Here is a 13,470-nt window from a genome sequence, read left to right on the forward strand (position 1 = left end):
TTAGGAAATAGAGTGTCAGTGTGATACACCTGTGTGGTTCTATATTTAATGCAAGTCCCTAATCAAAGATGAAACCTGACCAAGAGCAATTCATAGACTTTGCTTTGAAAGCCTGACACTGTTCCTGATACTTTAGCAGGTAGGCAAGGAGAAAAGGCAGATAATTTATCCTGGCACTTAAGCCCAGAGGATGTATAAATATTGTTCAAATAACTTAAAATGAGTGAACCCCAAAACTTTGTTTTCTTGCAGACGATCGACAAAATGGTTAACATTAACATCATGTCTGTTTGTAAGGTAAGTTAGCAACACTTCTTGATAATTCAAAACCAGAAAACAAGACTCAGTTGTCTGAGGGAATTACTTTGGCCTGTTAGGCTACAGGTTCACTTTTTGTCTTGGAGAGAAACCCAGCGGTTCTAATTGGAATATTGGACTGTTCTGATTGATGTGTGAAATGTAATTTGTTGCAAAGATGCCTATTAGCTATTTGAAAGGAGCAAGGTAAGTACACAAAACAGCACCTAATGATTTTTGACAATTGTTCTACTAGTCCTTGTAAATGCTTCTTTCTTCTTCCCCTGCATCTGTGTTTCTTGGGGTGGGCAGCCCTTATCTCTGCATGTCTAAGGTTTTTGTACACTAGTGAAAAGGTGCTTCATTTTTTTCTGCAAAATAAATGAGCAAGAGGGAAAACCAAACTCACAGAAGCATGCATTAACTTTACTTCAGAAGTTACCTTCACTTTTGAATATTTAAACTGAAGGTTTTATTGAGAAGAAATCAGCATGACTTGAGGCTAAAACATATGGCTGTTCTCTTGCTGATTAACATGAGGCCCGTTCAAAAATAAGATTTTCATCTTAGTATATCAAAGCTTAAAAAGGACAGAGGAAATAGTTGCTTACACGTCACAGGGATGCTGTTAGTGTGTTAGCAGTGTGTGCTGATGGAACTCCTTGTGACTATTGGCTGCTAAACCTTCTGCATACAGAATACACTGCATAACAGTGTATCTCTATCAGCTGAGGGTTAACCTTCTGCCTCAAAGCTAAAATGTTAGAGGTTTCAAAGATGGCTCTAAAGATTTTTTTGCAGCTCTTCTGATTAGGTCAAGTACTAAATTCATCTAGTACAGTTCTTTTGGTGAATCTAAACTCTGGTTTCCATGTGAGGAGGCACAGCACCTCTTAAAACAATGCTTTAATAAGATTCTCACACTTTATTAAAACACAGACAAACAATGAAAATGCAGCCATTGCATGACTGAATGGGAGTTGGTAATGTCAGCTTGCTGCTGCACGCTCTTACATCTGTGTGTGTTTGATTTGACATCTCAGAACTACTTGCTGGAAAGTTAGAAATGCTCTTAACAGTGAGTCTTCAGAAGCCTTTCACCTGGAAAATGACGGTGAGCCTGACAAGTACAGATTTTCCAGTTGACCAAGAAGGACAATCCATGGTGTCTTGTTGTCCCCCTACAGGATCAGAGAAGTCAGTTATTAATGAGTTTTCTCTTAAGGAAAATTTCTCTTAAGGAAGTAATTTAAGTTAACAGAGCTGCATCAGGTGTACATCTGAAGAAGTGTCATGCACAGACCTCCTCTGCTGAGGTGTGAGGTCTGTGCTGTGCCAGCAGAGGGAGTGCACTATTCAGTGATTAAAAGAATTTGGGGTGTCAGTCTTCCTGGGAGCATTTTGTGAGAGTAGAAAAGTTACAGATTAACTACTTCAATATGTGTTTCTGAAGATGGGAGGGTAGAGTAGTAGTTTAATTCAGCATACACCTTTAGTTCCAGAGATGCAGCTAGACTGTGTTGTTTTCCAAAGTAGACTAATGCTTTAGTTGTAGTGTCAGTGTTTATCAACAATTTTACAAAATTGTCATACAGCTTCTTGTAAAATTTGCATCCTCTCAACCTCTTCAAATTTCTAAAATGGCTATTTTTGCACATGCAGAAACTTACTCAAGATCTGCTTGCTGAGTGTTAATAATGTTTTTGCTTCTGTTTGAAAACTTTTTCCTTGACTGTGAATAACTCCTGCTACTGCATTTAATCAGAATTTGAGCATAAGATTCCAAGCTTGCAAATGTTTTCTCCTGCACGAGCGTGTTGTGTAATTAAACAGTAGGCATGCCAGATGCTTAGTGTTTTGGGGAGAAGAACACATTAGAGATGTGTGCCATCTGTAAGACACTTTTTCAGGAGAAGCCATAGAACTAGAGAATCATGGTAGGAAAAAAAATAAATTTATGAGAAGTCTGTTTATGGTTTTATGCAGACTTTTAGGATGTAATCCTGTGAATATTTAGTTCTGTTTTTGAGAACTAGTTCTGTTTTTAGTTCTGTTTTTGAGGTTGATACCATCTCTTTTTCATATATGTGTGTGTGTATGTTTTTAAAAACAGTAATAAAAATATTCTCTCTTCTTATCTGACTAATAACATCAAATTTGTGATGGAAGAGAGCACAAGTTCTTAAGCAAGAAGCTGAAGGTCTGCTGAAGTGTGAAAGTACAGGAGAAGCAGAGCTACTACCTGTTCACACTCTACCCACAGTATCTCCAGATCCTTCAGAGATGGCATATAACTTGTGCTGTTATTTTCTAGAGCATTGGCATCCACTTCCTTGCCTTTTGGACCAGCCTTTCTCAGAGCCTAAAAGATGCTGATATCCCTGTCCTCTCAGTAACCTACACCATGTGCCATCAGCAGCACCTTTTGGACAGCACAACTCTTCTGGTGTGCATGTCAAGTAACTCCAGTTCTGGCTGAAACACCCCTTGGACTTGCAGTAGGAAAGTCTGGATAGTTAGCACAGAAATGCTGAAATCTGTTTTATTGCTCTAAGTATAACTTTTTGATCCATCTTTTTCTTCATTAGTCAGCTCATTGGAGTTCCTAGGGGATATGCAGTGTGTGAGAAGGGGTACACTGAGAGAGAAGACAAGATCTTCACCTCCCAAGACAAATTTGCAGCCTAGATGGTCCTGCTGTTCTGATTTTTCCCAGCTGCAAAGTATCTAATACTATGGAATTTTGGCAGCTGTTTTGAAAATTTGTTCCCAGTCAGACTTTTTAAAATCTGTCTTTCCCAAATCCTCTTCCATGCTCCCCTGCCTGCCCCCATCACATCCTTAGAGCACTGTTGGATTACATCACCCATGAACCATGAAGTCATGCAATTTTGGGGTTCACTCAGTCTGGCAGGAAGTGTTGATTACAGTGATGTGCCTTTAAAGCAGCCTGTACATCACTGAAGATAAGCCACATAAAACTACTTGAAACATGTTGGAAATCTCATGTCTTTAAAATGCTGGTTAAAAAATTGACAAAATACCATCTTCTCCCCCAGCCAAAGTAGATGCTTTTTAAGCAGTCTGGGCAATATCACATTTTTATGGTGATGTGCAGTGCAGGAGTTACTCTGGTCTTCCTATAACACACAAAAAAATAAGTGTTACGGGTCTTGATGCCATAAATAGCACAAAAATTTTTCGTTTGTGGTATTTTCTCAGGAGAGCTTGAGACTTAATACAGTCATATACAAGGATTGAATTGACAAATAAATGAGGAAAAAGATGAGGTAGTAAATGTAGTTTCATGGTTCTTGTCCTAGTCTGATCTCAAGCTTCTGGAGGCATTTAAATAACAGAACTTTAATGGTTGTTGGTAGCAGTTCAGGTAATGTGGGTTTGTATTACAACTTTTGGATATCTTTTTGCATTTTGAGACACAAATATTAGTGGCATTGAGTGAAATATTAGGTCAAAATCCCTGGGTTTTTTCATTAACCAGCAAGTGTTCAAGTGTTCATCTTTCATCTTCTTGAGTCAATTCATCTTTGTATTTTACAGCCTTTAGTTTCACTTGGGAAAACAAACTTGGTTTGGCTGTTGGCTTAATGTCCTGAAAGCCAAGGGTGCCAGTACTGCTTTCCAGTGGAAAAAGTGGGTAGGTAATGAGCACAGAGAATAGCTTCAAATGCTTCCAGGAGGCCTTGTTTCTCCTTTGAAAGCTGCAAGAGTTACTTGCTATGGAAGGAACTGCAAGTTTGTTATTTCTTTTGCAGCATCACAATATGCTAATTGCATTGGGAGTGAGACATAAGCTTATGTTCTCTTGAAAAATAAGCAGGACTAAACAGTTGAGGGAGTGCTGGCTTAGTGGTTGATTAAGCAAGGAGCTGAATTAGTCTGCAGGCTGTTATATTGTAGGGGGATGCAAATTTTAGGCTTGCAGGCCAGGCTTTGCTTGGAAATTGGCATTAACAGATGAAGCAGGAGAGTAAATGATGTCCATGTCCATCCCTTCTGTGGTAGTTGTCATGTTGATGACTTCACTCATGTTTTATACTGAGTGCCAATGCAAAAGGCTAATAGGCCTTACCACATCAAGGATTTTTGTTGTCATATTTGAGATGCTTTTAATTTTCTCGAGATTTTAGAATACTTAAATCCTTCTGTTTAACTGAGAGATCTGCTGTCAGCTGCCCCCTTAATGGAGGAGAAGTAAGAGGTGAGTACCACCAGGCTGTGAATCCCAGGCAGGACATGGAAATGACTACTAGAAAGTCTGAAACTGCGTTTAGGAAAGAAAGCAACAACAGAACCCAAAACCAATATAAAATTGAAAGGAGGAGCAGAAGTTTAGTGAATTTGAGAAAGAGGGGAAATATTCTTATGCAGGCCTGTATGTAGAAAGAAGAAAAGCCTGGGGAGCAGCAATCCTGAAAAGACAGTAGGAAATGGCATCTGTCAAACTCCAGTGTGTGTTCAGATGGGCTAGTGCAGCCTAAGACTGCATCTGTAAAGGCACCTTACCAGAAATCAGGTGGTAGTTGCTTGTCCCCTGCAAGAACCCTATGTGAATTTTTGTATTTGTGGAAAGGGTCACAGTAAGTGGAACATAATTCTAAGGACAGTGGCAACACTGACTTGTAAGAAGAGATCACTGTGTGTGTATTCCAGTCTAGCCTAGAGATTTTTTACATTTATATACAAAGTCATAATCAAAGAAGGGGTTGATGATTTGACCAAGTACATAATACAAGTTTAAAACAGAGAGGGACAGTTACCAGTGCTTGGAAAACAAGTAAGCCTCCTGTGAAGGTGGTTATGCATATCATTCAGATGGTCCAGAGGGAGAAATTCAGTGCTGTGGTTTCCCACCTTGCTGACTTTGAACTTGAGAGTGTGATACACAGAAAGCTGTAACTGTAATAAATATTTTTAAGCAATAGTCAGAGAAACACTGGGGGGTTTTGTTCAAAGTACAAGTAACTTGGGGAAATTAAGGAAATCCTATAGTTCTGTGGCTTTCTGTAGATTTGGGGTTGACACAAACACATATTTTGCCTCTTGAAAAGAGAAGCAAGTCCAGCCTTATTATTTGAGCTGTTTTTGTCCTGTGTAAAGCACAAGAGGACAATTTTGACAGCTTCTGGTTTTTAACTTGACTCCAAAAGTTTGTGCTCTAAACAGGGACAACTTTCTTTTGTAAAACTGTTGCTCAGAGGAAAGTCACTGAAAATGAGCATGCCTTGTTACTTTCACACTTCCCTTTTTATAACTGGTGCCCCTGACACGGCTACATGGGTTACTGTGTGAGTTGAGCTGACTTCAGGTTTTTACAGTAGGAAAAAGCTGACCTTGCTAGTTTTTACAAATATAAATAATTCTTGTTTGACTTGGGGTATGAGCTGTGTTAAGAAGTTACTGTTCTTAAGAGAGACACATTAAAAAACTTTATAGATGCTGAGAACAGACCTCACAATCAATTTAAATGCCAGTGCATGAGAACAGGTCTTTAGATTTTTAGTGTACCCTCTGTGTACAAGGGTGCCAGTTAATTTTGTTAAACAACTACTGCATCTGTGAGCTTGTGTGAATTCGCTGGACTTGTCTCATGGTAGCAATGATGTTTTTGTATGAGTGGGTGCACCACAGGGAATTCCTGATCTTTAAAAAGTTATGTTGCTCTGTGTTGGTAAAATTTCACCCCAGGTTTTTGAGTCAGGGAAGCTTCTTAGCTGCATAACACTGTAGCAAACTTGTCCAAATTCTCAAGCCTCACCCTTTTTTTTTTATTTGTATAGCTCTAGTTACAGAAAGGGTACCATTATATTCTTTTGAAGTGGAAATAATGACTTGCAGTTGTAACATCATAGAATGATTTGTCTTTATGATTTATATTTGTAAATATACAACTGTGGTGTTAGGTTTCTGATGTTGTATAACAGTTGTTATAAGGTCACAGGGTGACTTTGAATATTTATCTTACCATTTCCTGCTGTATTTTAGTCGTCTGAGTAACATCACTTGAAAAATATTCAAAGTTTTGCATATTATTATTCTTTTCAAAGGCTCCACTTCTGAGCTATTGATTGGACCAGATTGAGAAAAGACTATAATGCAGTGATAACTACGAATGGGAGGTTTTCTTCTGAAGAAAAATCACTGGAAACCCATGGTTATGACTTCCAACTATATTTGCTCATCCTCTAATTGCAGCTTTTAATTGCAGTGCCTGCTTTAGAACATAAATCTAACCATAAGTCTGTGCATCCTTGTATTTGCAAGTAGGAATCTTTGCTTTGTTAGGGTAAAAGTGGTGTTACTTTTTCCAGAACTAGAAGGTAGAGGACAGATTTGGTAAGGAAGAGTGGACAATGCAACCCGTGCTTGCCAGGAATGTAATAAATGCAGTTGAAAGGACATAAGGAAATGATAGCTGCCTATAAAAGATTATTGAACTGGTCTGTAATCAATCTCTACTTAAAGTTAGTCATTTGCCTTGAGCATCCTAGAATTTGAGATCTGGATAGGTAGGTGTGAAAGAAGTTGACTTAAAAACAAAGCAGTTCTCCAAACCAAAGGAACTAAACCCCAAATTCTGTGGTAGCATTATGAATGTACGTGAAATAATTGGAAAACACATAAAAAACTTAGAGTGCACCAACCACTCTTCATGATTGTGTGCTAAACCTAACTTTTAGCCAGACTCTGTAAAATATCAAATATTAACAATTTCTTGTGCTGAGTAGTCTGTCCTGAACCAATTTGTCAGATGCACATGCTCACTCTGCTCTAATGCAAATTTTCAGAAAGAAAAACCACTTTGTTTTAGATGAGCAGTTTTCATGTAGCCTAACTGCTCGTCTGGAATTACCTGAGTTTTCATTCATTCTTTCAACTGTAGCACACATTTCTGTGGAATAGTATTCCTTCATAAAAATGGTTATGTGAAGGAAGCCTAACCATGTTCAGCAATCACCAACTGAAGGCACTCTTTTTAGGTTATCTCCCAACCTCTCCTTTAGGCTTCCTGATACTTCCTTCTGCCTGTATTAAATTGTCTTCCAAGAAACAAACACTGCTGTAAAGTTCTCTGACATCCTGCATGCAAATTCCTATAGATTGACTTGCAAGGCTTTGCCATTTGTGAGCTACACACCATTGCAGAATTGACTATCTCTAAACAAGATCTAGCTGAAATTTAGATTCTTTATCTGGGAGATATTTATTCAGATCTAGATGTTTTGATTTTGAACTGCCGTTTTTCCTAATGGCATGTCTGATATTACAGCTATTGAAGATGAGTGTTAACCAGTTTGGCTGTTTTGGATAAGGATCATACAATGACACCATTGTTAGTGATAAAACTACATTTCTGCTATTGATTGTTTTATTTTAATTAATGCTGAAAATATTTTACATGTGTGTGGAGTGTATAAAATTGCCAGACCTGAGGATGGCTGCAGAATACCCTGCCAGCATCTTTCCAGTCGTGCACTTTGAGTGTGCAGTTGGCTGGGTCAGGTGAGTCTGACTCAGAGCGCTGCCTTCTGTTATCCTGCTCTTTAAAAATAACAGTATTTTCACATCAAGGTACTGAATATTCATAAATATATTTTTTCACACATCACAAGGTATAAAAATACTGATAGAAATTTTTGCCCTATTTCACAGAATTTTGAAATTCCCTCAAAATAAGAATTTTAGTAAAACAAAGGGAAGTGATGTTGACTATGAAATTCAGTTTTGCCATCAGTGTTTTTCTGTGGAGGGGAAAAAAATTGACTGCTGTTCAGCTGAACTTTAGAAACAAACCATTTAATGCATTAATGCAGTTGGTAGTGAGAAACTTCTCGATTTCTCCCCAAATTGTGTACCTATTGTTGTATTTCAGCTGTCAGTGGCTTCATAGTTTTTTTTTTTTTATTTTATGTAACTCTACCAATTATTGTAGCATATTTTAGTAGCCAGCAGGTTTGTGATAAACTGTTAGAGCTGCTGGTGGGTTGCAATTTGGATTTAGACCATGAATGCATTTGTGTGGATTTAAGACAAAGTTTCAAATGTGGGGTCTCCCCTACACTACTGGGAAATTGTGTACTGGTTTTTCACATCATTTATGGGTTGCCTAAGGGAAGGCAGTTCCAGTCCACGTCCATGTGCCAATCTGTGGAGATGATATGCAGCATTCCACTGCCCTGAGAGGCAAGAAACAGTATGCTGCTTTTTGCCAAGGGATCTGTGGAAGAGATCATAAAACTTGGATCAGATAAAAGCTCTTCCAATCTTGAGCCAGTCTTAAAATCAGCCCAAATCATTCTTTATCCTTGAAGATTAAAATAAATAGTTGTTTCTACATCTCTTTTGGAGCATTAGTGTATGAAAAAGCTCATGTATACTTAAACTTAATACCAGAGGGTTTTTTGAAGCTGTATCAGATCTGTTTAGCTTGTTGATGCTTATCAGCTCTGAATATTTAGTTTGACTTCTGGGGCAGTGCTGACAGCACTGTGTGTCAACAGCTGACTTCATGAAAGGAAGGCCTGTTCAACTCCTGCCTGTACAGTCCCTTATCAAAACTGTCATGCAGTGTGGCTGATGGCAGAATCTATTCTAAGGGAGAAATGTCAATAAAATGGAAAACACAGCCCTTCTCTAGCACCTTCTTTGTGTGTCAGTTGCAATGAACTGAGATTGTTTTCTTTTGTGGTTTTTTTCTCCCTTATTCCTGATGTTTTATAATTAACAATAAAAACAAACAAACAATAAAACCTCAAACCCAGATTGAGTCATATGTGAGGGCTAATGCAGTGGTGATAATAAAATGAGTAGCTTCCTACAATAAAATTTGTTTCTTTGTAATCAAAGTGCTTGCAGGTGTTTTGTGTGCCTGTATATGCTGATTTCTTTTGTGTGTTCAAATATTCAGTGTTTTATTTTAAGCTATCAAGGTAATTTGGGATCAGTATCATTATGTTTTGATGTGTGCTGGTTTTAGTATTTTATTACCCACCCCCCCCCCCCCCCCCATGTTCTCAAAAACTTTGTTGGAACATCTTTTAGATGTCAAATGTGGTAGCAGTTTATTTTTCTTGTGTGATCTGTCTTTGGTGTCAGTGGCAATTATTCATAGGCTTACATGGGTCAGGGCTGAATTTGGCACAAGCAGAATTTCAAAACTATTTCAGGAAGGCAGAAGTTTTGGATTTAAATTGTGTTTTAGGATGGTAGGAATTAGTAGTAGGAAAATTAACTATTTTACACTAATTAAAATTTTGTCCAAGTTTGGATCAATGCTTAATTTGTTTCCCTTGTCAGAGAGGCTCTGTCTGCAACTGGGAATCTTGTTTTAGGATTACTGCTCAGGAGAATCCTTCAGCCAGCTTGTAGTTGGATTGCTCAGAGTCATAATAAAGGCAGGAGTTTCCAAAGCAGTGAGGAGGCTTGCCAGGTGACTTTTCTCTTGGAGATGTAGTTTTTTCCAGTGTGAAAATACCTGGGTAATCAACAAAAAATATTTTGCGTCTTAAATGTTTTCTGTAGTTAATAATATGTTCGCTAGTTCTGTTAGTGCTCTTGCTGCTCCATAATTTGTCTTAAACTCAGCAGTTCAGTAAGCCTAGCTAAAATGTATTGGATAATGTTTTGAATCTTGGCATAGGTGGTAAATTTAGTCAGACTCGAGGAAGACAGGTGTTTTTTGCAGGGAGAGAAAGATGGTACCTCTACTGTGGTACTCCGGTTTTTAATGTTCTGTAGAGGCCATGGATGCTGCAGAATGGTGAAGACATTTGTTTTATTTACTCTTGTGCTACTGCCTAGATGAGTTCACCAGATTCAGTGCACACACTACTTGACAGAGCCAAGTTATCCAGGTAGAATAAAAATAAACTGCCTACGCAAAGTATGGTCTCTGCTTCCCCGAGCCGTGCTTGGGGTGGAGGGGGTGGCAGCTGCTTCTGGGAGGCAGGGAGGCTTCCCTCGGCCCCGGCTGGCTGCTGTCTGCACTCTCAGCCATCACCAATGTTTTCCTTTTGCAGATGACACGATTGGTGCTGCCCGGCATGCTGGAAAGGTGAGTCACACTAACACTATCCAGACAAAGTCATCATTATTTATAGGGGAGAATCCTTTCTTGAAAAATTCATTACTGTGACTAATCAGCCTAGTCTCCATGTTTTAATGGCAGAGTAATGCTGGGTGAGTCACGCTGATGGTGCATGAATCATCAGACGGTGGAAGCCTTTTCCACTCGATTCCCTTTTTATTTTTCCTCTCCCTTCTCCACTGTTGTGGTGATTCCTTTTAGAACAGAATTAAAAAGCCCGTCTGACTCATCAGCACTAACTCAACAACCTGCTATTCTGAGGGGGTGGTTACAGTTCCTGGGAATAACCTTCTTAAGGCTATTTCTCTAAGTCATTGTAAGTAAAATGGATGCAAAGAATATGTTCTCATTATACAGTAGGAGGTATATTGAGGAAAGGCTGTGATCATTTGGAAGAATAGAATTGAAGATCAGCTCTTTAGAATAACACACCACTGTCAACAGGGAAGACATGTACTGACTTCCCAGCTAGCTCCCAGGTGAAACCAAAAGGTTCGTGATTTCCATTTAGTCTCCCTCAGGCTGTTTTGCAGCTGATGTTGGCTCTGCTGGCTGTTTGCCGTCTCTCTTGGGGTGCTAACCCCGCCTTGCTGGGGGTTGCCCTGGATCAGGCTTGAGCTGTGTTCACAGTACTGGGGAAAACTCTGTAGAACCATGCAAACAAATAGGCAGGAGAAGTCCCTATGTGGGGCAAGCCTCCAAATCTAGCAAAGATGATGAAAAAAAAAAAGTTTATTTTGTGTCATCCCACTGTCTGAGAGTCTTCAGTGCAGACCAGAATTCAGTTATTCTCATGTTGCACAGATACACAGATGTTTCACTTTGAAAACAAAGCTTCTTCCTGGGTGCAAACTGTCAGAGCCGGGAGTCAGTATGGGAGTCAGTGTCTAGCACATCAGGATGATGGTGAGCTAAGATTTTTACTTAGCCAATCAGGAGATGTGAATAAGTTTATTTCATGTAAAGAGATTTGAGCCCAAGACTGAGCTCTGGGGTGGGAGTGTAATATTACCCAATGAAGCTGGAGTAGAGGGTGAGGATTATTATAGTACAGCAGTGATACATACTCAGGGCTCCTAGGTCAGATGCTACTCCTTGTCCTTGTACTGTTATTGATAGATAAAGGGACTTGTTTTTTGTGAAACCACTGTCCTCTGAAGGTGCCAACATGACCAAAACATTTATACTTTTGTGGGGATTTAATGTTATTTCATTATTAGGTTTTGGAACTTAAAAAATTCTTGCCTCAGTTTCTTCTTTGTTTTAAGAAATATTGTAGCTGTCCATTTGGCAGAGTTATCTCTTCAGCTTCTCAGGACAGAATGGTGTATACTCTACTTATAGAATATCCTGCATAGGTTTTTCTGTTCCACATCCATGCCGGTAAGATGACTTGAATGAAAGGCAGCAAACCAGGATCCTGCTGACTTCTGGTTCTGACTGCCCTTGAGCATACGTCGTCTTTCCTCTTAGTTCTCTAACTTCATGACTACCTCATGGATTCTGAGGATAACTGTTCAAGAAGCCTGGAAAGAAAACCTTAATGTTAGTTAAAAAGAATTAAATATGCATCTTGAACTTTTTCCTGACTATAAGGAACCACTTTAAAAGACTGCTCCATTTGGATGACAGCCTTGCTTTCTATGTCAGGGAAAAATATTTGAAAAAGCTTCCATTTTCTGTTTGATTTTTGTGAAGCTGGTTGGGTTTGCAGTGCACATAAGCAGTGCCTGCAGCTGCCAGCTCCTGCACAGTCATAGCTCACAGGCCATTAACACTGCTAGGAGTCTGTAGCCACAGGAGGACATGGATGTCCAGCAAATCCAAGGGCATGAATGAATTGGAGCTGGATTCAGCTGCTCTTCAGGTCTGCCATATATTTCTCACATGGGACCACAGGCTAGAAAAAAGGGCTTCAGGCTCGAAGGATAAGGCTAGACTAAGAACCTCATTGTCATTCCTCACTTGTTCAAGGAGGAGAGCACGTTGAGTAGATAGATGTGACGTAGTGTGTTAGAGCATCTTGCAGCTTGCTCTAGTGCATATTTGAATGTTGGCTTTATGACAATATATTGCAAGATAAATACAAAAATAGAGCATACTTTGCATGCTTTGCATCCAGGTCTGATAGGAGTAAACAAAGCTACATCTTGGTTTGGCTTTTACTTTTCTATTTATATTAAACACAGCTGCATTAAATGAATGCCACTTCTGGTAATGGCGTTTAGATTCTCTGCTGTGACTTCTCTCCTGTGTTTTGAACATTTAAAGTGACAATTTATTATCTGAAGCTTCCTATTATACTTAAATGAGCAGTTCCTGTATAAATACTCAGGCTACTGTCTGAGATGGGAAACTCATAGAACTGAAAATCAAGGCTTGATGTTTTTGGGAACAAAAGAAAAGCCACCACCACCAAAAATCAGTTGGCTGTTGCTAGACAAACACCAAACTATGGTATTTATTGCCAGGAAAGTAGCAAGTGCATAATTACATTACAGAAGAAGCTTGCTCTTTCCACTTGGCGTGCAGCTGGAGCAGGCGCTGGTTGCCACAGCAACAGGGAGATGGCTAAATATAGCCTCCCTGGTGCTGGACCACTTAAGGTAGAATGACTGGGAGGTGTGAGGGTGTGGGCCTGGCTCTTTTAATCTTAACCAACTTTTTTTGTTTGGTTTTGTTTTATTTTTTATTTCCCATTAAGGGCACGGTTGAATTAGATGGAGCCAAAATTTCTTTTTACCATGCTGATGCTTGAGTAATTCTTTAGATCCCTCTCTAAAAACATTTATTCTGCAATTCCTCTAAGAAGCAGAATTGTAATTGGAGTAATTGGAAGTGTTCCCCCTACTCACATGCTTCTCAATTTCATTTTATCTGGAGGTTTTAAGTTATGAGCTTTTAAGGCTAGGAATGTTTTCTTTAAAATGTAAAAATACAAACCACAAAACCCCCAGTGGCAGTGACTGCTTCAAAGAGACCAATACACAGAGCTTCTGCAAGGGGCTGCTGTTAATGTTTTGTGTTTCTAGGAAGGGTTTCTTCCCTGGGTCAGACCATTAATT

General features: G+C 39.2%; 1 protein-coding gene across 1 annotated transcript in view; it reads left to right on the forward strand.

Annotated features, from left to right (window-relative positions):
* Positions 1 to 13,470, forward strand: part of HSD17B12 (hydroxysteroid 17-beta dehydrogenase 12) — an 81,904-nt gene that overhangs the window by 54,466 nt on the left and 13,968 nt on the right. The window contains 2 exon segments of the mRNA XM_058806366.1: positions 253 to 297; positions 10,338 to 10,372. Coding sequence (XP_058662349.1) covers positions 253 to 297; positions 10,338 to 10,372 — 80 coding nt within the window.

The sequence above is a fragment of the Ammospiza caudacuta genome, chromosome 6, assembly GCF_027887145.1.
Source record: "Ammospiza caudacuta isolate bAmmCau1 chromosome 6, bAmmCau1.pri, whole genome shotgun sequence".
NCBI lineage: Eukaryota > Metazoa > Chordata > Aves > Passeriformes > Passerellidae > Ammospiza > Ammospiza caudacuta.